At 38.9% G+C, this 27,263-nt stretch overlaps 2 protein-coding genes across 5 annotated transcripts; one reads left to right on the top strand and one right to left on the bottom strand.

Moving 5' to 3' along the window:
- Window positions 1–1,129: 1,129 nt before the first annotated feature.
- LOC143885045 (uncharacterized) lies at window positions 1,130–8,731 on the bottom strand. 4 transcript variants are annotated; one of them, XM_077389000.1, is made up of 6 exons: window positions 8,583–8,731; window positions 7,945–7,972; window positions 2,460–2,691; window positions 1,941–2,199; window positions 1,627–1,845; window positions 1,130–1,404 (listed from the first exon to the last, which is right to left on the bottom strand). In XM_077389000.1, the coding sequence occupies exons 3-6, from the start codon at window positions 2,626–2,628 to the stop codon at window positions 1,260–1,262; spliced, it is 792 nt and encodes a 263-aa protein (XP_077245115.1). In that variant the 5' UTR covers window positions 2,629–2,691; window positions 7,945–7,972; window positions 8,583–8,731; the 3' UTR covers window positions 1,130–1,259. The 4 variants fall into 4 exon arrangements, with proteins under 4 accessions (XP_077245115.1, XP_077245116.1, XP_077245117.1 ...); XM_077389001.1 differs by having other exon boundaries at window positions 7,945–7,984; window positions 8,583–8,719; XM_077389002.1 differs by lacking the exon at window positions 7,945–7,972.
- A 5,673-nt stretch (window positions 8,732–14,404) lies between these two features.
- Window positions 14,405–26,803, top strand: LOC143885046 (flavonoid 3'-monooxygenase CYP75B137-like). Its single transcript, XM_077389004.1, has 2 exons — window positions 14,405–15,438; window positions 25,954–26,803. The coding sequence occupies exons 1-2, from the start codon at window positions 14,485–14,487 to the stop codon at window positions 26,581–26,583; spliced, it is 1,584 nt and encodes a 527-aa protein (XP_077245119.1). The 5' UTR covers window positions 14,405–14,484; the 3' UTR covers window positions 26,584–26,803.
- Window positions 26,804–27,263: the final 460 nt, after the last annotated feature.

Below are 27,263 nucleotides of genomic sequence, written 5' to 3' on the forward strand. Positions count from 1 at the left end.
ATCAGAGATAACTTTCTGGAATCTGAATTGTGGGTCTTTCTCTTATCTTCCCTCTGAGGCTGCATTTTGAGTTTATTGCTTACAGATGGTTGAATTCTCTTTTGATTAATGTACTTTAGAAGGAATTTTCTGGAAAAGTTTGGAAAGGAAAAATATTTCTAAATTTTACTACTTTTATGTATGAAAAAGGATAACTTGAACCAACCCTATTCAATTTTTATTTATAGGGTGTAGGGATCTTTAATATATGGCCATATCCCTCTAATTTAACTCTAATCATATCATAAACTTTAATTTATGACCTTTAATATATGTTTTCCTTGCAATACAAAAGGGCCTTATGGAGTTGAATGAGTTGTTAAAAATCATTTGGGGGAAATTGTGCTTGCATTATCATCTGGCCCTATTTGGACGAGGACCTGGCTGACTCCTTTCACTGTCAAAAGTCATGATTCATTTTGAATCGGACTGTCCATTGATGTGTCCTAAGATTCTATGTATGTCTACTAGTTTTTGTACGGTGTAAGCCCATATAATTCAGTATTTTAAAAAAATACTGTACAGCCCACACCATAGGATGATCTAAACCGTCCATTTTGTGGGCCACAGCGTAAGTAGGTTGTGCCCAAAAAATCATTTCCATAATATGATCCTAGCCCTCTGATCTACTGAGGAACCGCATATTATGGAGGCCTCTATAGATCGGAGGGTTGGGATCATATTATGAAAATGAGTTTTGGGACACAACCTACTTATGTTGTGGCCCATCAAATGGACGGTTTGGATTATCCAATGGCATGGGCAGTACAGTACTTCTTGAAAAATGCTAAACTATGAAGGCTCACACCATATAAAAACTTGTTGAAATGATTGTAAATATGTAAATGCAACTGGTAATTTTTCTTCCAGCAAATTCGTTGAAATGATTGTTAACAGGTAACGGGTTAACAGAAGCTACAAAAAATGGAGAGGGATTTGCAATACAACTCTTTTTCTCTTGTATCTAACTTTTGAATTTGTGTTTCCCTTATCTCTACGATTTGAATAAGTCCGAGGACATCCGCATGCCTTTCTATTGATATTGACAGTTCCCTCTTTAACTTAAGATTCTGATTAAACTAAGGTAAAAGGCTAAAAATCATTAGTGATACTTTCTCCTTTCATTTTATCAAGAACCAGGCAAAATACCCAGAAAAAAAAAAAGTACCAGGCAATTCACTAAGAAACCAGATTACACAATTAGTACAGTGCAAAACCAGCTAGAAACAAGTTAACGAAAGCCCCAAAGCCCCCCCAAGGCTCGATGGTTCTGTGCAAACCCGGTTAACCCAGTCTGCTGACTCGCACATGGGTTCACTCTTCAACCTTTGAAGTTCAAAGAAGTCATCAAGGCACAGTTTGTAGTTGTTCCAATTCAGAACAAATGAAGTTATTCTAAATTTGGAGACTTGATTTGAATGATTATATCCTGCTCCCAATGAACATTCAGAGGATAACTATCATCGGCTATGGCGATGCTTAGATTTCTTCTCTCTCTTTTTCTTCTCCCGAGACTCGTCCACCTTTGATCTATGACCATCCTTTGAATGATGCTTCTTTGATTTCTCTGCGTCAACTTTCTTGACCTTGTTCCTATCATGAGCAAGCATACTTTCTTCTGCGGGTTGATGAGATTTCAGGAAAGAAGCCTTTTCTGGCCCAATAACATGCTGTTCCCATTCTTCCACCACCCTCATATCAGAATTCACTAAGAACTTTCCCTTGGAATCTGACAACGAAGGAGGGAGAAGATAAGGGCCCGGCTCGTCCATCCTTGAGCCTATGGCACCTCTACCTCTCTTTACCCTGCAATAAGTACAACTTTCTTTTTAGCTCAAGCACTTCCGAAAGAGAAAATCCAGTCATGCACAAACACTGCCACTAAGACACTCATTTATTACCTCGAGTGCAGAAATTCTTCGACCTCGTCATCCCTCAAACCACCAACCTCACCAGAGAAGTAGTCTTCATTTCCACGCTTGCTTGATGTGCATGAACCAGCAGCATCTTTGGAAGCTTCCTCACCCCTTGGACTACTTTCTGAGGCGTTACCATGGTGCCTGTGGCTCTTATCTCTTGACCTACCCATCAACCTGTCGTCTAGCTCAAGCTCTTTCTTCCGAACTCGCCACATTTCATTAACTTCTACAGCTCGATTTGCTGAAAAGAACTTATGTTACAACATCAACCAAGCAGAAACCAAGGTGACTAGAAGGGGAAAAAAAGAGAATATAATCCTATGTTTTTCTGGTTTTTGGTAAATATTCATCTAGTTGTCTCATGTCTATTGTGTTTTGTTGGCCTGATCAGCTTGTTGGGTCCATCGGGTATCTGTATTTCTGTACATATTATCAGAACCAATATTATATTCTGCTATTCAGGGAAAGAAAGAAAAAGTTAAGGATAATGATAACACTAACCTTGTTGCACCCCAAGAACAGTTGCGGTAAGGAAACGCGAGTTTGGGCGACCTCTAACTTTGGGCTGCTGAAGGTAAACATGAACACCTTCTTTTTCAGCTTGTAGCCGCATTTTGGTTGCCTCTTGCATCAGTATCGCAGCAATGCGATTCTCTGTCTCCAGATCCATTAATCCTCCAGAAATGTAATGAGTCTTATAGGTAAGTTACTGAATAAGTGAAACTCCTGAGTCCTGAACATAGTAATAAGGCAAACATAATAAAATTGATAAACATATCATTCAAAAATAAAAATAAAAAATAAAAAATAAAAATGATAAACATTCAGGAAAATATTGGAATCAAAATTATATTAGAGAAAGAGTTCAAAACCAATCAGCAGCTCTTTCACCAATTCAGTCAAATAAAGCACAAGTTAGTCTCCTATTCTTTGGCTACCTTGTCAGCAAAATCTCTCATGATGATTGTTAATCTAAATAAATAAATAAGAATATTGTGTAGCTTATCCTTGCCAATATCCACGTAGAAAATGGTTGTAAAATTTCTACCGAGAAACGATTCTTAAGACAAGTATAGTTCTATTTCCACCAAGTGAATTGGTTCAGGTTATGGACCAAATTGGCTCATAGTACATGAATTTAGACAGGTCGTGGAAATAAAGAGCCATCTAGATTATAATATCTCTTATAAGGCTATTGATATTGGCACTACCATGGATGAATAATTCAAAAAACTCAGCTTGTCTTTTTAGACTTTTGAGAGCTTTTTGGGAACTGTAATAATATCCTTTGAGTAGTGCAATTATCAAAACATGGTAGTTTCGACATCAGTAGCCCTCTTAATATTGCCATCTAGTTGTGTCTGCAATCAGCTCGTCTTAAAACCAGGCAAGCTGATGTGATCCGGCCTTGATTATCTGTCATTTTAGAGCCTTTCTATTTATTAAGTTTCTATTTTTGTATCTAAGACTTTCTATTCTATTTTATTATGTTGCTATTTTAGAGCCTAGATGTGGGGTTGTCCACATCATCTACGGCCCACATCACCTCACACACCAACTCAGAAGTTGCATCCAATAGTTGGACCCTATTGCTCCCGAGTTCGTAGTTTTCCTTTTGTTATTAAGTGAGGTCATATCCCATTGGCTTAGAGAGGGCCCATAATGCATCACTTAAACCTCTTATATAAGAGGCACAACGGGGAGAGAGAAACCCTAACATTGGACGAGACCCCCCTCCACACATTGATGTTTGGCGCAAGAGGGAGAATTCTCCCTAGTCTCAAGGTGAAAGGAAAACCCTAGGGTTTTCTTCCTCCCATCCTCTCTTCCCTATCTCCTCTCTTTCACTTTGTTCCCCTTCTTTCTCTCGTCCTCATCTCCTATTCCTTTTTTTCTCTCCTTCGCTTCTTTTCCTCCCTTTACTTTCTTCTCCTCTTCCTTTCTTGCTTCATTCTTCTTTCTCCCCCTCCTTTCTTTTCCATCCCAATCTTCATGTTTTTCCCATAAAACCAGTTCCTTGGCAGTATTAGAAGGCCCGACTATTGCCGCAGCTCCTATTTTCCTCTTTCCTTTAACTCCTACCTGTTTTTGCTCCAATTCTCTCCACTGTCCTACTCCCTTTTGCTATCTTTTCTTTTTCCTTGAAAACTGTTTTAGGGGCTGTTCATCCTAAACAGTTCCCTCCTATCTTTTTTCCTTGGCTTTTCTTGATTTCTTACTGCCCGTGCTGCGTATCTTGCTCCCCGGTATAGTACTTTGCAGATCTTCTCTCCAATTCCACCACTTCGCTGCAGATTCACATCTCTTTTGGATTATCTTGTTGCTCGGGTTGCAAGTATCCATAGTGACATCATATTTATCTCTCTGGACACGCCTTATTGCTGATCACTACCGCTTTGAAGACCATCTGCGAACCCATCCGTGGAGACCATGGAGACTATACGTGAACCCCTGAGCTTGCACCACAAGCCCTATATAAAGGACACATAAATAGGAGGCCTAAATCCAATAGAATTTCAGCCTCCCTGTTGATCAGCCTGCGATCAATTCATGTACATTCACTGAACATTTCCAGAGATTCCATTTTAGACAACTGGACCACCATGATGGCTAGAGTAATGGTAGTCAAAAGGAACCTGTCATCTAGTTATCTATTATCTAGATGAGTCTGATTTAATCGAACCACACCATCCACTTTTGCTTCTCTATTGTCAGTTTACCAAAGGCCAGTTTCAACCTGAGACCTTTACACTCAAGAAAAAGAGGAGAGACAGTAATATCAGGCATAACAGTAACCAGCATCCTTGAAAGACAAACAAACTTTAGCAATTTCAGAAACCCCACTAGATGACTATCTTGGACCATCCAACCTTGCCAGATCTTAATATCTATTCTCTCCCAGAAGGTATAATTTATCAAAGATCATTGCCATAGAAAACAATTAGAAGTGACATAATAAACCTACAAAGAGATGAGAGAGTTGTCCAAACCTAGAGTGGCAGGATCACATCAGAGAGCAAAGGCGAATTAATTGATCAACAGACCTACCGGCCAGTCATAAATATTTGCCTCAGGAAATTCTCGGGAAGTGTACATCTGGGGAGTGTAAATCCGTGGAGACCATGGATGTTCCAGTTGATATGTGTTTTGAAACATCCAACCTAGCCGATGACTCTGTTACGGCAACCCCGTCCTCTATATTCGTTTCATCACCAGTCGAAAGAGTCATTTGAACATACCTTGGAAAGTTGAAATCTAATCCCGACCAAACCTTCTCGCAATACCCGCAAACAACCCTTCATTGGAAGTTCCTGTATTTACATTTAATACATCTCCAATCATAGGTGGACATGGTTCCGGTTCGAACCGAGGAACCGAACCGAACCGGCACATATGGTTCGGTTCGGTTCGGTTCCATTTCTATATGGTTCGGTTCCGGTTCCGAAATCCGGGAACCGGTGCAAATTCGGTTCGGTTCTGGGTTTGGGATTCCGGAACCGAGAACCGACCCTCACCTTAAGTCCTTAAGTTCCATACCTCCTCATTTGATAAAATCACCCCACGCCCATTTTAATTCACCCCCTTATAAGTTTTAATTCATGCAGGGGATGGAAATATCATTTCCACGAGATTTTATAGGGTGTGGGACTGTGGGGTGTGGCCCTAAAATCTAGTATTTTCAAAAAAGTAATGTACGGCCCACTTCATAGGAATATCCAAACCGTTCATTTTCTGCTTTTTCATGCCTTAATCAAATGTAAAATGACGACCAAAAACAATAAATATCACCCAGGCTGTTACTAGCCCACTACTATTACTGTTACTATGGTTTGCGCCTTGTCGCATGACACATGTAAATGTTTAGCAGAATGGACATCTACTAAACACTAAACAGGGGTTACAGGGCCATTGGTGAAGGTTGGGTAAACCCAGAACCGAACCGAACCGAACCGATTATATATGGTTCTGGTTCGGTTCGGTTCCATACATATATGGTTCGGTTCGGTTCCATACATATATGGTTCGGTTCTGGTTCCAATTTCAGGGAACCGATTATATATGGTTCGGTTCTGGGTTTAGCCCAAAACCGAACCGAACCGAACCATGTCCACCCCTATCTCCAATCGCTCAAACCTCCAGCAGATCTTCTTTCCAAAGCTCTTTCGATTCTTCGATCACGCTTGTTCTTCACCTGACTCCAACTTTTCTCACGGGAAACACCCTGATTGCCTCCGTGAAAAAGGCGAGGATAGCCGCCCTTTGATTCTCCACGACGATCTCTCATTCTCTCTGATTGCCTCCCTGAAAAGTTAATGACTAGGGCGAAAATCCTGTAGGAGTAGAGGTTAGAGAGATCAAGTCCTTCTTTCTTTTTATTCTTATTCTGAAATTAGAAAGGAAGAGTGAGATCTCATTTCTACTTTTCTGCAGCCCACAAAAGAGCAGAGAGCTCCTCCAATTCGAGGTCACTGATCCCTTCATAAATCCGTGAGTGATAGAGAGAGATTCCTTTGGCCGAACTCTCTCATCCTCTTTCTGGCTTTCGAACAGAGAGAAGTCGAGGAATGTGACGGCTCGAGCTCTTCCCCTTTCTTCAAATTGCAGACACAGAGTGAGAGTAAGGGTCCAAGAGAAAGTTTCTGGTTCCTTCGAATTGCAGAGATGGTGATGAAAGGATTTGGGAGGAGAATAGTGGTGGTTGTGGTGCTCGGATGGAGATGATGGAGGTGGGTTGTGCTGCAGATGGTGAAGATGACGGAGGTGAAGCGGAGGTGGAGATGGCCGGATTTGGGAGGTGGTGCTTGCGGTGCTTGGATCTGAGAGGTGGTGGCCGGAGTAACAAGGACGGGTGCTCTGATCTGAGAGATGGCGGCTGGATCTGTGGTGTTCAGATCATGCTCTCCTCCTCCACCTCTCACTGGTACTGTTCAAGTACTTTCATTTTTCTTCTCTTTCTCTTCTCCTCCTCCTTTCCTTCTTCTTGGCCCTATCACTCCTTCCCTATCTCTCATTCTCTGTTACGAATTCTAAAAATTTGTCGCAAGGTTACATCTAGATGCTCTGATACCACTTTGATACCGTTTGGATCGACGAACGCAATCCTTAGGGTTGTGGAGGAAGAACAAGAAGTAGAATTCTTGCCAAAATATTAGAAAAACTTTTCTTCTTCAACAAAACTCCCATTACATATGTTTGGTGCACTTTTAATAGAGGAATACAAGAGAGAAAACTTTCAACCAGGCCCACTAACTAGTTTAGAGACTTACAAAGTACAAACTCATAAATAACTTAGTAATTAACAAATGCATTAACAAACTTTCTCGCTGCATATTGAATTCTGAATGGAACTAGATTGAATTGATGAATGCATGGTTATTCAATTATGTCATGTTTGTTTTAGATTATAGTTGATTAATTCTAAGATTTAGTTGCTTGTTAAGTGAATGTCATATTTATATTGTTGTAAATTATGATAGTAATCAATAAAATGTATTTATATTGTTACAAATTATGATAGTAGTCAATAATTATAGGTATGTACGTGTATGGGTACATCTAGCCCTCCCCAGACCCTGCAATGGTGGGAGCCTCATGCACTGGGCCGCCCTATGTACGAGTATGGGTGTGTCACCCTATTTTTAGATTTTTATGGGTTGTCATGTCGGACACCTCGTATGATCGTATCCGTGTCGAAACTCGACACACGAATCCATGCCCACAAGTCATGATTATATATACTTCATGTTTTAGCCGTCCCCGTTTTTAAATTTTGGGGGTTTACCATGTCCGACACTCCGTATCCGTGTCGGCACGCAACACTTGTGTCCATGTCCACAAATCATAGCCAAAATCTCTTCGTACTATCTTTATAGCCATTAAATTCTCATTAAACAGAGGAGAATAAGCACAAAAAAAAAGAAAACAAAGATTCAAAGCATAACAAATAGACAACGGCACAATAAAATCTTTTTCCAATCTCACTTACCAAGAATCTCGAGAAGCGCAGAGAAAACCTGTCAAATTGACTAAAATTCCCCAAATCAGAATAAGAACATTAAATTTAAAGATAGAGCAAAAAAAGGAAGACAAATTATTTTACAAAACCCAACAGAAACAGTAATTATATGGAAGAATCACCACAACACTGATGATTGATACAAGGGTGCATCAAACTAGGATTCTGAAAGCAAATCAACCAATTAACTTTCACAACAAAAAGCAAAAATTTAAATGTTCAAGAAGGAATACATCAATTCAACTTACATATATACAGAGAATGCTTTTAGAAATCTAATTGCTCTGTTTTATATTCAAAAATTCATTTCTTGAAGAAATCTAATTTAGTTTTATAGAATCAGTATTCCTTTTCTCACTTCAAGAAACATTTTTGATTGTTTGTATATTGTTGGGTTTTCAGGTAACCCATGTAAAAGAAGAAGAGGGTTTTTTCAGGTAACAAATCCTTGGAAAGGATCTTGCTTTTTATGGAAGAAAAGCGGCAAAGAGAGAAGATACAAAATCAAACAAAGGGGGTTTTGATTACAGGAAATAAAAAGCGAGAAAATACATTAAAAAAAACATAGATATTTTAGAAATTGATTGCTAGGAAAGCAAGAAGATTACCTGGCTGAGACGCTGCTGAAGAAAAAATAAAGCTTCAGGGAATGTTTTGCTTCCTCCTTCCAGTCTTTGAGGATTCGACGCGGTGGGTGCTGAAGAAGAACAAAAAAGGAATGCTCTGCTTTGGGAAAGTGTGTTTCCGTTTCTATTTTTATTTATGCATGCTAATTAATATGCTATGCATATGTGCCCCACCCTAATGCGTGGGTTTGGCCAGTTGTGGTGGGCCCATTCCATAAAAACTTATGTTTGGTTGTGCTTGTGCATTCGTTGGAAATTCAAATGTTTGTGAATGTTGATTTGATTCCTTGTTTGGTTGCCAATATTGCATTGAAGTTCCATTTAACTCCCCAACATGTACCAAACACCATTATATATATATATGAGGAATATGTTAGTGCGCTTGAGCTCTAACATCAAATGGTGCGCTTGAGTGCACCAATCACATGGGTCCCACAATTTCTGTGAGGATCCAAACCATTCATTTGCAAGGCCCTATCATAGATAGGGTGTGTACTAAAAATCAGCTCCATTGAATCATCCTAACCCCTCCAAAAGTGGAGGGCAAAAATGGGCAGATTTGTGGTCTGTCCATTTTGACCTCCACAAATGGATGGGTTAGGATGATCCTATGGAGCTGATTTTTTGTACACACCCTATCTATGTAAGGCCCTTTCTAGTGAATGCTTTGGATCATCCTAACAATGTGGGCCTCATTAGTTTGAGAGCTCAAGTGCACCATAAGGATCCAACGCTCAAGCTCACAATCCTTTTCCTCATATATATATATATATATATATATATATATATAGAGAGAGAGAGAGAGAGAGAGAAAGATAGAGAGAGAGAACTGTTGGGCGCACCATTTTTTTGGTGCGCTTAAGTTGTTATAACGCCTCCCATTCGTTTAAATGTTTGGGTCTCGCTCAAGCGCACCAATGGGAGGCGTTATAACAACTTAAGTGCACCAAAAAAATGGTGCGCCAACACTTTTCTCATATATATATATATATATATATATATATATATATATATATATATATATATATATAGAGGAAACTGTTGGTGAGCTTAAGCTCACCAAACTTATGGTGAGCTAGCTTGCCCAATCACATGGGGGCCCACTTTGTTAGGATGATCCAAACCATTCATTTGAAAGTCCCTTACATAGATGGGGGGTGTACCAAAAATCAGCTCCATAGGATCATCCTAACCCCTCCATTTGTGGAGGACAAAAATGGACAGACACGAGTCTGTCCATTTTTGTCCTCCACAAATGGAGGGGTTAGGATGATCTTATGGAGCTGATTTTTGGTACACACCCTATCTATGATAAGGCCTTGCAAATGAATGGTTTGGATCACTCCCCAAAATGTGGGACCCATGTGATTGGGCAAGCTAGCTCACCATAAGTTTGGTGAGCTTAAGCTCACCATAAGTTTGGTGAGCTTAAGCTCACCAACAGTTTCCTCATATATATATATATATATATATATATATATATATATATATATATATATATATATATATATATATATATATATATCCAAATGCCAGCGGTTTTGGAATAGCTACGCCTAAAATCTATCCCCATGCCAAACAAGCAAACATCCACATTAGTTTCCGGTTTCGTTATTTGGTGTGGAATGCTTTGTCACGAGAAGCATGGGACTATTTACTTACTAATTCTTCAAAGAAATGGAGGAGTGCTGTCATTTAATTACTCCTTTATTTACGAACGAAATGTTTCACGAAGTCAAATATCAATTACATATTATTCAAAATACAAGTCTCTATAGAGAGAAAAAGGCTACTCACATGGTCTTAAGAAAAAGGATTACAAGAAACCAAACGAGACTAAGTAGTGTTTGGTTGTCGACTTCGTGTAGTGGTAGAGATATCATTACCAATTTAGAGAGAGAGAGAATCAAGCAAAATTCTACCTTTTTATGGATTTTGGCTTGGATATCTTAGGTTACGGGCAAGCGTGACACATCACCAGACATACAATTATTAGCCATGCGACATCCCTAAGATTCTCATTGGATGTCAATGCTATATTGGCAACCAAACAAGGGATTTTGTTGATGTGGCACCCAAATGCTAAGCAAAACCCCTAAGCCATCCTGGCTTTTGTGCAACCAACCACACATCTTTTAGCTATGGGTATGGAGTTGGCACCCTTAAATTTGGCATTGCCCGAGTAAAATAACACAAATAGGTAAAACTTAATTGTTTGTCGTGGGTTAATTTTGTTGATCGAACATTTTTCTAATATTTTTGAACTTTAGGAAGATACTAATATTGTTCGGGAAGTGGTGACTTTATCACATGTCCTATATGTATGGGCAATCAATGCTTTTTTTTTCTTGAGTAGGCTGAAATAGCAGTTCCAATCCCAAAAGCAAACGCCCTTATGTAATAGCCCTTAGGTAACAGGGAAATAAGTCTTACTCCCTTGTTTAGTTCGACAAATGGTCCATTCATATACAATAATCTTAGGAAAACACTTCCAAAAGGGGATTTCGTTTGGAAAATAAAGAACAAAATGGAACGGACAGACCATTTGGTGAATGTCACAGCTTTTTCTGCATTCTGATGGGGATACTATCTCACTCCCATGTCTTTTGCCCATGTGTCACAACGTGGGATTTCATCTTTATATCCCGTTTTGCTAGCAGCCCGCCTAATCTTATTGTAGCTGACGTAGCGTAAGGAGATTCTTAAATGAGGAAAAAGGATTCACTTTGGATTTCAGGAATTTTCTGGAAAAGATTGGAAATGAAAAATATTTATACAAGATCTTTTTTTTTTTTTTAAACACATGACAAAGATGACCAGAGCTAACCTCATTCAATTTTTACTTAGAGGAACCTTCGCTTCATGTTAGCATCTCTTTAAATTAACTATGTGGGTTGAATGGTTGCTTTTGTTAAAAAGCATTCAACCCACATATTTTCAATCCTACCCCTAAATTCGGCATTGCCCGAGTAAAATAACACAAATAGGTAAAACTTAATTGTTTGTCGTGGGTTAATTTTGTTGATCGAACATTTTTCTTATATTTTTGAACTTTAGGAAGATACTAATATTGTTTGGGAAGTGGTGAGTTTATCACATGTCCTATATGTACGGGCAATCAATGGTTTTTTTTTTTTTTTTTTCTTGAGTAGGCTGAAATAGCAGTTCCAATCCCAAAAGCAAACGCCCTTATGTAATAGCCCTTAGGTAACAGGGAAATAAGTCTTACTCCCTTGTTTAGTTCGACAAATGGTCCATTCATATACAATAATCTTAGGAAAACACTTCCAAAAGGGGATTTCGTTTGGAAAATAAAGAACAAAATGGAACGGACAGACCATTTGGTGAATGCCACAGCTTTTTCTGCATTCTGATGGGGATACTATCTCACTTCCATGTCTTTTGCCCATGTGTCACAACGTGGGATTTCATCTTTATATCCCGGCCCGCCTAATCTTATTGTAGCTGACGTAGCGTAGGGAGATTCTTAAATGAGGAAAAAGGATTCACTTTGGATTTCAGGAATTTTCTGGAAAAGATTGGAAATGAAAAATATTTCTAAAAGATCTTTTTTTTTTTTACACATGACAAAGATGACCAGAGCTAACCTCATTCAATTTTTACTTAGAGGAACCTTCGCTTCATGTTAGCATCCCTTTAAATTAACTATAATCATATCATTTTCCTCAAAATCATGGAAAGAAAAATTTTCCCAAGAAAAAATAATTTTTTACTTAATCCAAACAGGTCCTTACTTCAAAAGAGTTTGAAGTTTTTTTTCTTATAAATCTCAGCTCAACCCTTGGCTTTCTATATCCCCATTTTCAGTTGAGATTTCAATACCCCGCCGGCTTTCATACCCATATTTATTGCACCACGACCTTCCAGGTGAGTCCCACGTGAATCCATATCATTGAATATAAGCCTCAAGTGGTACCTAATCTGGAGCGTTTTCCGTTGCTATGGCCGGCCTTGGAATCTACATAAAAGAGGAGTGATATCAGGATGGAAATCAATCGCCCACCGAACGCCAAAAACATTGTGAAAATGACCGAATCGTGGGTCATTTTCACTTCTGTCTTTATTTTCAGAATGGAATTCAATTTTGAAAGTGTCTTCCAATATAAAATTAATCAAACGACACGGAAGCTGGAAGCATCTCGTTTTCTATCTCTTCCTAAAAGTTTCTTTGGATACATCTAATAATCTATTATAATATTGCTGGATGGGGGTTTCACTTTTCACACACACGTGGGCTGTCCCCCCATCTAATAATCTATTCTTCCACTTCCTCTCATCGAAGATCTATTCTTCCACTTCCTCTCATTTTGCTAACGATTGTGTTGGGTTTTTAATCTTTTTGTTTATTTTGTTTGCTCGCAGAGTGGGGGGCACATCAAATCAATTGATCCAATTCCGCTAGCATGGATGTAATAATCTTTAAAGCCTCTTTTATATATAGGTAATTGATAAATTCGCACCCTCCTGAAGGATAATTCACACCCCTCTAATGTGAATTAACATTAAAAAAGGTTAAAAAATGCCACATACCTTGCTTTTAAAGGGGAGTGAATTATCCTACAGAGAGTGTGAATTTATCATCGCGCTATATATAAAAAAGAAAGTTTTTCTAGTCGGCCAACTAGAGAATCTTCTCTAGTCCGCCGACCAAAAACACAGTGGGCCCATGTTGTTTGGATGATCCAAATCATTCATTTGATGGGCCCTGGCATAGGTAGGGTGTGCACAAAAAATCTGCTTTATAGGATCATTCTAGCCCTTTGATTCGTGGAGGTTAAAAATGGACAGTGGAGGTTAAAAACACAGTGAGCCCACGTTATTTTGATGATCCAAAGCATTCATTTGATGGGCCCTGACATAGATAGGATGTGCCTAACAAATCATCTCCATAGGATCATCAAACCCTTCGATTTATGACGGTTAAAATGGACGCGTATAAACTCCACAAATCTGTCCATTTTTAACCTCCACAAATCAAAGGGTCAGGATGATCCTATGCAGCTGATTTTTTGGGCACACCCTATTTATGCCAGGACCTATCAAATGAATGTTTTGGATTATCCAAATAATGTGGGCACACTGTGTTTTTTAGTCGGCGGACTAGAGAAGATTCTCTTGTCGGCCGACTAGTAAAAATTTCCTCATATATATATATATATATATATATATATATATATATATATATATTGGTTTTTAGTTCTTTATAGCCACTTTTATATTGATTTTTAGACATTTTTTAACTACCCGGGCATTCTAGATCATTTTAATTAATTCTTTTTCTAGAATCTCTTATGTTAATTTAAGAGGGTTTATTTATTCTAAATTCAATATAACAAAAAACCCATATCGTAGTTAGCAGATCAGTGGAGAACAAAATGGATTTTTTTACTTAATAAAATGGAGGCGTCGTGTGCAGCACCCCGTGCATCGCACGGATGGTCCCACTAGTAATTTGTATATACTATTAGGTGCACATGATTTTCAAATTAAATATAATTAGGATTTGTGCAAAAGAACACGTTAGATCTTTTAACCAAACTTTTTTACTTGGGACAGCCCAGTCCAGCTTATAAGTAGGGTTGTCTCAAGAAAAATATGGGGTAAATATCTCAAACCTGAGGTGGTCTTTTACAAAAAAGCCACAAATCGAATTACTATAATCAGAAGTTTATGCGATACATTCCTAATCGCTTCCAAAAGTAAAATAATCACATTCCCAATTGAAAAACGATTCTGGCAACATCGAAAAAGTCCAACACACAATCCGATTAATAAATAACGCAGCACTTTCTCAAGGCAACCATAAACCCCTGAGTGGCTCGCCAACTCTTCTCAATTCTCATTATCAAGGCCCAGTGGCAAGATGGTAATTAAATCCACAATTTCCGAGCTATGGTCATGGTGCTGCGAGGGCAGGCCAATTCTCACGGTCACCGTTACCGTTCTCATAACAGTCTTGTCCGCATTATTAATCAAGAAATTGAAAAAATACGCAGCAAATTCAAATTTCCGGCTACCGCCGGGACCACGTGGCTTGCCAGTAGTCGGAAACCTCCTCTCTCTCGATCCAGACCTCCACGTGTACTTCTCCGAGTTAACTCGGACCTACGGCCCGATTCTCAAACTAAAACTCGGCAACAAACTCGGCATCGTGGTGAGCTCTCCATCTATGGCAAAAGAGGTACTCAAAGACCACGACACGATCTTCGCCAACCGGGACGTGCCGGTAGCCGCACGTGTGATAGCGTACGGAGGGTCAGACATCGTGTGGACCCCGCACGGGCCGGAGTGGCGCATGCTCCGGCGAGTGTGCGTGCGGGAGATGTTAAGTAATACGAGTTTGAACGCGGTGTACGGACTCCGCCGGCGGGAGATTCGCCGGACGGTGAGCCGGCTGTATGGGAATACCGGGAAACCGGTTAATGTAGGTGAGGAGATGTTTTTGACGGTTTTGAATGTGATAACGAGTATGTTGTGGGGTGGGAGTTTGAGAGGGGAGGGAAGGAGTAGTATTGGGGCTGAATTTAGGCAAGTTGTGGGGGAGATTACGGAGCTTTTAGGGAAGCCTAATGTTTCTGATTTTTTTCCGGGGTTGGCAAGGTTTGATTTACAAGGGGTGAAAAGGCAGATGGATGGGTTGTTTTTAAGGTTTGATCGGATTTTTGATTCGATTGTGGATCAACGGGTGAGATTGGATAGAGAGGAAGGAGAGGGGGAAAGTGAGGGGACGGATTTTTTGCAGATTTTGTTGAAGCTCAAGGAAGAGGGAGACTCCAAAATGCCTTTCACCATGACCCACCTCAAGGCCTTGCTAATGGTAATAGTCCTTTTCTTTTATTTTACATATACAACAGGCTGCATAGCCAACATTTGGATTGTTGGAATCAGGAATCGGAATCGGAATCGGCATCCTATTCTGGTTTTTAATCTGATTTTCTGGTTGGGAATGGAAAAAAAATTAAAATTAAAAGTTTAATTAAAAAAATTATGATAAAAATTTCAGTCTGATCGGATCCATTTCGGTTCGGATGCACCAATGTCTGAGTCACGATCCATTCAAATCCCTTATCAGTCGGATCGGAGTGTTCTTCAAGGTCCTACTTCCCATGTCTCGGTCACAATCCATTTTAAATCGGACCATCCATTGGAGTGCACTAGTAGGTCCTACTTATGTTGTACACAGTTAAAATTCTCAAAAGAGGGCGAGGGCAAGTTGCAGCAGCGACGATGACTCATCAGATTAGCGAAGGCTGACTCAAAACTAGAGACAGATGAATGGCAAAACACTGAAAATAGAAATCGCTCGAAAAATAGATATGGCTTATATTTTCTAAAATACCCTTAAAATAATAATTTTATGTTATAAAAATTGAAGGGTTTTTTCGTAAAAGAATATAATAATATCAGATTTAGGACTGTCCCGGCTGCGGGTTTTTATTAGTTGTCTGGATCTGATCGGAACCCGAAGGATCCTAGTGGTGTGTGTAGGTCCTGTCCATATAACTTCGGATTCAAATAGTCGACCTGACTGTCTGGATCCATTGACATCCCTACCTGCGGCCAAGGTTTTAAATTTCGATCGAAATCTGAATTTTGAAATGAAATTTCGGGTTTCAGTCAACCCTGAAACCGAAATTGGGTAAACTCAAAACGTTACAAAATTTTGACTGAAATTTCGGTCGAAATTTCGTTTTCCCTGAAATTTTGGTCCGAAATTTAAGGAGAATCTCAAAAAAAATCTTGATATTATTATTTATTTAATATTTTCCCGAAATTTCAACTGAAATTTTGACTGAAATCTCGTTCGAAATTTTGTACGAGATAAAATATTTTTTTATTTGATTTCGTTAGATTTCATCCAAAATTTCGGTTTCGGTGAGGAATGAAATGCATTCCGAAACCGAAATTTAAAACTTTGCCTGCGGCCGACTGCCCCTACTCGACAAGTCAAAGGCCGGCTACAGCCAAACCTTCTTTGGCCCTCGTCTGAACCCAATCACCTTATAGCCGTACGATGCCACGTGCTCACTAACCGTCCTCCCCTACCCCATTCCAGAACAGTACAAAGTCTTATCACTTACCAACTCTAGGATTATCACCATAAATGACAGTACATGTCCCATATCTCACTACGTCACCGACGTGCCGTCATTAATCCGCAGTACTCTACCAAACCTGGATGGCCATTCCAGCAATTATCACGTCACATCACTGTTGTATTGCGCCCAGGAACACGTAACTCTGCCTATAAAATTGAACCCTCCACTCCACGTTCGGGGCATTTGGCCTTTAAGGCTCTTGGCGGCCTACTCCCTCAATACCATTGTGATACGAGCATAACACACACAAAACACCACCCCCCAGGTTCGCGTATCCACCCGGCCCTCTTAGCGGCCGTGTCTCTCTCTCTCTCTCTCTCTCTCTCTCTCAGTGGTGTTCAACTCTCATTCTGGTGCCCTCTTCTGACTTTTGTCGAAGGGTTCCCCTGGAGTTCCAACTCCGAGTGGTCCTTATCCTTTTTTATGTGAGCGTAGGTCGTAGGTCGAGGGGCTCTCTCTGCCCCTACTCGACAAGTCAAAGGCCGGCCCCGGCCAAAACTTTTGTGGCCCTCGGCTGAACCCAATCACCTCATAGCTGTACGATGCCACGTGCTCACGAACTGTCCTCTCCTGCCCCATTCCAGAACAGTACAAAGTCCTATCACTTACCAACTCCAGGATTATCTCCATCAAAGGCAGTACATGTCCCATATCTCGCTACGTCACCGACGTGCAATCATTAATCCGCCGTACTTCGCAAAACCTGGATGGCCATTCCAGCAATTATCACAACGTCACATCACTGTCATATTGCGCCCAGGAATACATAACTCCGCCTATAAAATTGAACCCTCCACTCCACGTCCGGGCCTTTTGGGCTCTAAGGCTCTTGGCGGCCTACTCCCTCAATTCCATTATGATAAGAGCATAACACACACAAAACACCACCCCCCAGGTGCGCGCGTATTCACCCGCCCCTCTTAGCAGCCGTGGCCCTCTCTCTCTCTCTCTCTCATTGGTGTTCAGCTCTCATTCTGGTGCCCTCCTTTGACTTGAGTGTTGAAGGGTTCCCCTGGAGTTCCAACTCCGGGTGGTCCTTATCCTTATTTATGTGAGCGCACGTTCTAGGTTGAGGCTCTATCTCTCTCTCGCCCCGTTAGAACCAGGCGAAAGGTGGGTCCCAGACTCCCAGTGCAATCAGGACCGTTCGATCACCCGGCCAGATTCTAGCTGCATTAGTAGTCATTTTACCATATAATGGGTTATCCTTTTTTTTTAGATTTTGAATTTGGATAGGAGGCCTGAGAGCCCTTTCTTGTAGGTGGAAATTTCTTCCTTGTGCAAAAAATTCTTCTTTAACAAACTTTTGAAGAGGAGAGTTGGAGTAGATTAATATACCGTTCTCTACCATTCAGTTACTTATCCTTATTATAATGCAAGATTGTATCTAAGATTTGATCATTTTTCGTCTACTCGCAAAAAATCCCCAAAAATGCATGTAAGATCAAGGAAAATGAAAGATCTGTCGCTGAATGTTTTTATGCTGCAATCAGTGAATACTCCACGATTTTTGGTGAAGTTTCCACTCAATTTTGTCAGATTTGTAAGTGCTTTCACCTCGGGTTAACCCCCCTCCTTTAGATTTGAGTTCAAAAATCAGATCTGGTTTGAAATTTGCAAGATTTGAATGCATTGGAAGCAGCAGTTCATTGACTGTCACCTGTTGCCACACACATTCAATTGTTGTCTTTTCTCTCTGTTCGAGCTCACTGTGCATCTTAATTTCTTTTCAAATTCCCTTATGGATATTACTTAGTTAGAGAGCTGCTAGATCCAACAAGAAATAGTTGAGTTCTGCTTGAAATTTGGCATCTAAAGTCCGTTAAATCTCATGTTCTGGTTCAAGAAATCCAGAACTTATTTTTTACTCTCAGAAAGTTTTGAACAAAGATCTGAAGATTTCTTCTTCTAAGTTTCTTGTTGTGGGTCTAGATTCAAAGCTTTGTGTGTTGATTTCAAAATGGAAGTGAATATGCTGCTGTAGCTATGGACTAATGACTGAAATTGCCAGAATTCTGTCATGAGGTGTTAACTTTTATTGACTGTCGAATATCTTGGAAATGGATGCATATCGTTTTTGAATCTGAACTATATGCAAGATGAAAATTCAGATATGAGAGTAATCTTTGATGGACTTGATGTTAAGATTAAAAAAAACTGTGATCTGAGCACATTTAGTACCAGAATTCTGCTACACTTCTAATGTGTTTACCTCTACTTACAGCCACTTTCATTTTTCCAATTGTTTTCAGTCTTGAAGACTGGTACGTTCTGAACTTTATACTATTATACTAAATGAGTTAACTAAAGGAGAAAATTTCTATAGAATTGCGTGTGTGTTTTCAGAGATTATCAGTTACACTTGTGCATAGATCTGAACATGTTGTTCTCGGTATGGTCAATTCAATCCGCTAAGTATAACAAACTAGATCTGGAAGTTTTTCATCATATCTGAATAGCTTTAGATCTGCGACAGGTTTAGATCTGAACTTGATGCTTTAACCCATATCTGAATACTATCAACCCATATTCTACCATACTTCATCCGTTGTTGACAGATAGTTCTATCACATGAATCAATTGATCTCTCTGAGCATCCCTTGTTGAAGTAGGATCTGATCTGAATGAATTGTATCCTCAGGACCTGATTCCACATATTCACAGGTTTCCAGAGTTGCAATTAACCGTTATTGACTGACATGCTATGCATACAAGGCACCTGTTGGTTTCTATGATGACAAACCCTCTGTTTGTGAATTCTTAATTTGTATTATCATAGAGCACATAAAATCTAGATCCTGTTTTCATTTGATGCTGGAATTTAGTCACTTAAGTGAACTCATTGGTGTTGTTTTCTAGACTGAACATTAGTCGCTATTAGATCAACTTTGAGGTCCTTGTGTCTGGATATTGCAGCCTACTGGACTAATTGTGAAAGGAAACAAAGTAGATTTGTTGTTGTTCTCTTTGATTTACAACTCTCAGCATTTATACATAATCCAATCCATGCTACACTATTTGAGTTCTTTCTTTTAAAGAATCCCTAAGGCTATGCAATTCAGTTCACTAGAACCATCAGTCATTGCACCAATGGTTTAATTTAGAAGAGGTTTTACTTTGCTTCCGCTAGGGCTAACTATATCACGTGGTATCAAAGTTCACCTTGTACTGACTTGTATTGCATCACGTGGTATTAGAGCTCACTCTACGCCGCTTCACCTGCATCGGTAACCCAATGGTCTTAGAAGAATTCTATCAAGATTTGGAAATGGTCTTAGAAGAAACTGATGGAAGGAAAGATTCAGCTGGCGAATTTTGGTGGACCACAACAGCTCCGAAGGGGAGCCATGACAGGATGTTCCAAAGAGGAAATATACCCGTATTCCCTACCGAAGATGCTCCCAAATACCCCAATATGCAACCATCCACCTAGCCCATTATGTAACTCAACACTCATCCATTGAGTGTTGAGCTACATCCCCAACATATATTGGATCATTGGGAATCCATTGTTTTCCCCCCTTTACCCTTGTTATTGTCTCTAGGGTTAGTTCGAAGGTTTGGATCGCCTGAGATCCTTTCTTTCCCCCCTTTCTTTTAAATTTGGTCTCAAGGGTTAGGCGTAGTGCTTTGTGCTGTTGATTGTAATATCTTTTTTTTTTATATTAATACACTTGTAGGGGTCCTGCCTAACCCCAACGTACCTATAAAAATAAAATAAAATAAAATAAGGAACTCAATGGCGAAGTGCTTTCATTGAAACAAGTGTGTGGAAATCCTTGTATAATATAGATAAAGTACCAAACTTGTGAAGACGGTTTGACAAAACTACCTAGTTGCCAAGCTTTCGAAGAAATTCTAACACACTAAGTATTATTTTTTCTAACACACTAAGCTTTGAAGAAGAAGGAATTTCTTCTCCTTCTTCTTAATCCAATCTTTTTATTTATTTTTATTTTCCCTTCTCCACCTTCTTTCCCAATTTTACAGTCTTTTATGTATTTTTTTAATATTATTTTCTTCTCCTTTCTCAAAGGAAAAAACCTAAAAATCGAGAAAGAAGGAGAAGAAAAAGAAATGACAAAAAACCCTAAAAATTAAGTTAGAAGAATAAGAAAAAATAAAAAATAAACCTTAAAAAACGAGATTGAACATGCTCTGCATTTAGTGTAAACATGCACTACACTAAGTATAAATACACAGTATTGTAAGAGTAAACATGCGGTACCGTGGGAGCAAGTGGTGTATGATAGGATATTGCATGTATACTCTCAAAATACGGAATGTTCACTCTTAGGGCAATGCATATTTATTCTCAAGCAAATGCATGATTATTCTCATTTTTTAAGATTTAATTTTCTTTATTTTTTGTTGCGCTTCCTTTTCCCTGATTTAGGGAGTTATTTTTTTGTTTCAATTTTCTTTCTTCTTTATGTTCGCAACAAATTTCACATGCATGAAAAAGAGAATCACACACATAAAATAAATTGGGATCAAATTTCCCTCTTGTGGGAAGATGTTTTATTAATATTGGTAGGGATCGTACACTTCCGGCTCTATTGGCCGTTAATTACATTTCTTGAATAAGAAAACACCTCTGATTATCTATCAAGAGGTCCCCTATCTAAATACAACTTTTGATTATCATCCCAAAAAGAAGGTTCTAGAGAGAGAATTTGACTCTCTGATGATTTTTGGTTTTAGACTCTTTTGTAAAAGTTTCTCCCGGAAGAGAGAAACCTTTGAGTATGATTTTATTTAGACTCTTTTTGTAAGAGAGTTCTTCGAGTCATTTCATCTTTCTCCTGGATCCCGGCAGAGAAAAAAGTCTTTTCATCTTTCTCCCGGATCCCGGAAGAGAAAGGTCTTCTGGCATCTTTCTCTCGTACACCGGAAGAGAAAATGTCTTCTTTTCATCTTTTTTCCCGTTCACCGGTAGAGAAGGGTCTTCTATCTTTTCATCTTTCTCCCGTACACCGGTAGAGTAAGGTCTTCTATCTTTTTATCTTTCTCTCATACACCGGTTGAGAAAGGTCTTCTATCTTTTCATCTTTCTCCCATACACCGGAAGAGAAATGTCTTCTGGCATTTTTCTCCCGTACACCGGTAGAGAAAGGTCTTCTTTTCATCTTTCTCCTGTACACCGATAGAGAAAGGTCTTCTATCTTTTCATCTTTCTTTCATAAACCGGTAGAGAAAGGTCTTCTGGCATCTTTCTCCCGTACACCGATAGAGAAAGGTCTTCTAGCTTTTCATCTTTCTCCCGTAAATCGGTAGAGAGATGTCTTCTTTTCATCTTTCTCCCGTACACCGGTAGAGAAAGGTCTTCTATCTTTTCATCTTTCTCCCGTAAACCGGTAGAGAGAGATCTTCTGGCATCTTTTGAGTCTCTTGGAAGAGACTCAAAAGGAGTTCTCTCCTTTTTTACAAGTAGTCTGCAAAGAAATGGAAAAAGAACTGAAATGGAAAGAGAACTTTTAGTTTTTGGGAATTCTTTACCTTTCCTTTCTTTCTATGCTTCATTCTTTTTGCTCTTCCTTTGCGTAACTTCTTTCCTCTAAAAGATGCGATCGGATCCAGATCCCTTTCCAAAGGATTTTTCCTGTTATTTATAGAGGTTCCTTGGAGTGTTTGGCAACTGCGACCTCACCCCTTATCTTTAATTTCACGATCTCCACTTTGAAGCCATTATGGGTGCCACCTCATCCCTTACACGGCATTCCACGATCACAACTTCCCCTTTCGTGGGGAGTTACATAACATCTCTTTTTGAAACGTGGGTGACTTGCTTCTTCCTTTGCGAGGGTTACTTTATTCCTTAAAATTTAGGGATTTTCTCTTCCCTTAGTCGTAGGCTCCTTTTTTTTGTTTCCATTTTATTGAAGCACTTTAACTTCATATTTATCCTTTTTTTTACTCTAGGGAATAATGTGATGCGTAGCGTAACCACCCCCCTTTTTTCTCTCTTCTTATTTTAGGAAGAGATTTTAGTATTATCCTATTTTTTATAAAATTTTGAGTCCAACACTTTATCTTCGACATCATCATCATCATCATCTTCTCCTTCTACTTCTTTCCTGATATTTTATGGTTCTTTTGTCTCCATCTCTTTCTTCGTCTCGCTTGAATTTTAGCGCCCTTTTTTAGTCTTCATAGTTTTTTCTTCTTCTTCGTCTTCTTTCCTTCTTGTTCTTTACTGAAAAAATCTAAAAAATCGGGCTAGACGAAGACGAAAGAATATTTCAATCTTCTTACCCTCAAAACATGGGGTGTTGGGAGTCCCTTTAAAATCTTAGCAGCTAGGTAGTTTTGCCAAATTTAGTTAGCAAGATGGTACTTTTCCAATAGTATAATTAGGGTTAGACCTCGGTGGCATCCCCACTACAGCATAGTGAGTCCACGTTTGACCGGTTCTAACATCCATTTCATAGCCCATCTTTGGATTTCTAATAGCAAGAAAATCAAGCTAATTAATCAAACATTTTTTGTTGACCGTCCTGTTCAACAAAAAAAATTATCTTATTGATGTAAGGATTAGGATATTGGTGTGGTTTTTGAACCATAAGATATCCAAAATTAATGAAGGCCTACCAAATGGATGGTTTAGATGGGAGCTACTAAGCCGTAATGTGGGCGACTCAGTGTACTATTATTGGATCATGCCATACTAAGCATTCCTCATGTATTATATATGCATCTATATCTTAATGAAGAGTTCAACCAAGATGCCAAGTTGGACAACGTCCCTGGGGATGCAGTATATCATGGTGATGATGACTCAACATGATGTAATGATGACATAGGTTAGATATTCTACAAAAACCACGAATTCTAGTTTCTTTAAGATTTAGAAATTCTAGTTTATTAAGATTAGGAATTCTAGTTTAATTAATATTAGAAATTTAAGTTTGCTTAAGATTAGGGCTTTTAGTTTGGTTAGGATTAGGAGAGTATTTTTTTGGATAGGTAAGATGGGATCGAACCCCTGGCCTCTTGGTTGAGGAACAGGAGATTATTTTTTTAATATATACTTGTACTTTTTGACTACCTTTTGAATGAGATGAAAATTTGTAAATAGAGGTTGAACTTGGACGAGTCTTCTCATTTCTTTTTACTAAGGTTTGTATTTACTAAAAATATTTAGTCCGTGTAGTACTTACTAAAATTGTAAGTCCATATTTACTAAAAGTAGTAAGTTCATGCTAACTCAACATAGTAAGTTCGAATTTTTTATTGACTTTCTAGTAAAGCAATTTAGATTTTCTTTATATTCTTTTTTGTTTCATGAAAGAATTTTATTGTTTTTTTAATGGTATGAAAGAATTTTATTCTTATAGATTAAAATTGACTATCAACCCCTTGAGAGTCTCTTGATTTTGAATTTTGGAATTGGTGATAATAAAAAATCATCCAAGTTCACTTCTGCAACACTTGGACGTGCATTATTTGGTATCAAAGTGATTCGTCTCACATTATTTGGCATTGGAGACAAGGTTCAGACCTTGGATTATCAACTCCTAATTTTGGCAACCGATCACAACATGAATGGTTTTTGTTTTGACATGATAATGGCCCCTAAGTAGAATTAGAGTGCAAATGGATGAGAAGATGTTGAAAACTCTTTTGCCCAAGAGCTCACGATTGCTGTCCTCATGAAATTATAGCTATATCAGATAGTTGCCCAGGTCCGACAGTAAGAGCAGATTAATGAGCTCATCAGCAGACAACGAGGATGCATACTCAGCCTCAACTGATTATGAATCCGATTGCTCCTCCCATACAACCGGATCTTCTTCAGCTGAGAGAAGAAGAGACAACTGAGTGGTGAGATCCCCTCGACAACAAAGGTGAATGGTTCGACATGTCTGGAAGAGGTGAATGGTTCTACATAGTCAAACTTTAGATGACGACAACAAATTCACCAATCGTAGTGTTTAGACCCCTGCTACGACAACAAAGTCACAAATCAGAACATTTAGGCATCTATCGACTTTTTACTACTTACTCAAGGATATGCGAGCAGAAGTTTACGGACCTAAGGAAGCAAACTACGCAAGTTTCTTTTCGCCTAAGCTGACATGTTACAAGGATAACATGGAAGGCGGGCCTTGTGGTCACATCATTTCAAACCGACAACACAATTGCTCAAAGCTTCTTGTGCATTTAAAATACGCAGTCCGTAGGAAGTGCTAGCTGTTTGCATATTGTGTGAGGATCAAAGCTGAAAAACTCCTGTCCATTATACCAATAATTATATTTGACAAAGTCGAATCTTTTCAAGCTGGAGAATATGATGGTCCTTGCAAGATCCTTGAGGTGTCGAACGAGAATGCTTATAAAATCTAAATTCGAGGTTGAGTTCTTTTTAAGAAAGGGAGACCGATGCAATATGTCATGGAGCAATGATATCAGCATGATGTAATAATGATATGGGCATGCAAGTTGTTTGGTTGGATATTCTACAACAACTAGAAATCCTAGTTTGTTTATGATTCGTAATTTAGTTAGGAATTATAGTTTGATCAAGATTAAGAATTCTAATTTATTTAAGATTTGGACTTATAGTTTGTTTAGGATTAGGAATATATATAATTTCTACATATGCTTCTAACCACCCTAGAAGGTGTACCTTTTGACTACCTTTTGAATGAGATGAAAATTTAGAAATGGGGTTTGAGGTTGAAAAAATTTTGGGAGCTTGTGTTCTCATTTCTTTTACCGAAATTCATATTTACTGAAAAACAGTAAGTTTGTAGTTACTAAAAATAGCAATACATTATTTACTAAAATAGTAAGTTTGTGCTTACTAAAAAATAGTAAGTTTGTCTTTTGAATTGGCTTTCTAGTAAAACAATTTGGATTTGTTTATTTCTTCTTGTATCATGCAAGAATTTTACTTCCATGGATTAAAATTAATTCTCAACCCCATTGAAAGTCTTGTTTTTGAATATAGAATTGGTGATAATTGAATAATCATCCATAGGTCACTTCCGCTACACTTACATGCACATTATTTGGTATCAGAGCAATTTGCTTGCATACTTGGGTTGTCCACTCCCGTGATGTTAGCTAGATTGCACAAGTTAATTAGCCCAATTTTAGGGCATGAAACAATGCGATATTCAAAAATCATCTCAAGAATCTAGATGAAAGGAAAGCTTAAAAGCATTCTAAACTAATAATTAATTTCCTCTTAGAGTATTATAATGTGATGAAGTGAACTTTGTTACCAGGATATGGTTGTGGGTGGTACTGATACGACGTCAAACACAGTAGAATACGCGATAGCTGAGATGATGCAAAAGCCGGAGACAATGAGGAAAGCACAAGAGGAATTAGAAGCAGTGGTGGGGAAGGATAACATAGTTGAAGAGACCCATATCCCAGGATTGCATTATCTAGACGCAGTGGTGAAAGAAATCCTCCGTTTGCACCCAGCTCTCCCACTCTTGGTTCCCCACTGCCCGAGTCTCTCCTGCACAGTGGGCGGCTACACCATCCCAGAGGGCGCCAGGGTCTTCATAAATGTATGGGCTATACACAGGGACCCATCCATTTGGGAAAACCCATCAGAATTCGATCCAGAGAGGTTCTTAGGTGCGGCAAGCAAATGGGATTATAGTGGTAATGATTTCAATTATTTTCCGTTTGGGTCAGGAAGGAGGATATGTGCAGGGACTCCCATGGCAGAGAGGATGGTGAAGTACTCTCTGGCTTCGCTGTTGCACTCGTTTAATTGGAGTTTGCCACAAGGGGCGAAGCTTGACCTCTCGGAGAAGTTTGGGATTGTATTAAAGAAGGCAACACCGCTCGTGGCAGTCCCGATGCCAAGATTATCCAACCCGCAGCTCTACATGCAGTAGCAGATCTCTTGTTTCTATAGTCATAGATCTGTTCTTCTTTACCTATTATCATGGCTTAAGAGCTTATGACATGTATTTAAGTGGCCTTTGTATGCAATCTTTAAAGACAGAGATTCAAGTAAGGGCTGTTATATTGTAATTTTTAACTGGGCATACTGTATTTCAATGGCCAAAGTCTATTTGATAATAAAACCCACTGGATGGGCCTATGTTTCAACAATCTCTGTCGTTAAAATATCTAACAGTATGATTTCTATATTTTTTTCTTCTAATGAATGGGCAATATTTGTCTTTTAATTTCTCTTTTGTCGATTTAAATGGAAGAAATTACAGGTTTAACATAATTTTGTAGGATTATTAGGTCATTGGCAGAACCATATACTGTGGTCCAATGGATGAATGGATTGGGTCATTGATAGTAGGGGTGCAAATAGGGCATGATTAGGTTGGGTTCCTGAAGCAGGGTTGGATAGCGGAGGCTACGTTATCGACGAAAGTTTGTGGAAATTTTGAAAAGGCATGTGAAAAGGGCGTTGAAAAGGGACGGGACTCAAGGTTAATAGGTTATGAAAGTGTAGGATTCTTGATCGTTAACAAGAGTGAAGATGGGTTCATGGTAGTTATAGGTGTTAAAATGATCAATGAGTTGGGATTCGGTTAAGATTGGATTTCAAGAAGTG

Source organism: Tasmannia lanceolata, unplaced genomic scaffold (genome assembly GCF_043159265.1).
Source record: "Tasmannia lanceolata isolate RefF3 unplaced genomic scaffold, GAP_Taslan_0.1 ptg000008l, whole genome shotgun sequence".
Taxonomy (NCBI): domain Eukaryota; kingdom Viridiplantae; phylum Streptophyta; class Magnoliopsida; order Canellales; family Winteraceae; genus Tasmannia; species Tasmannia lanceolata.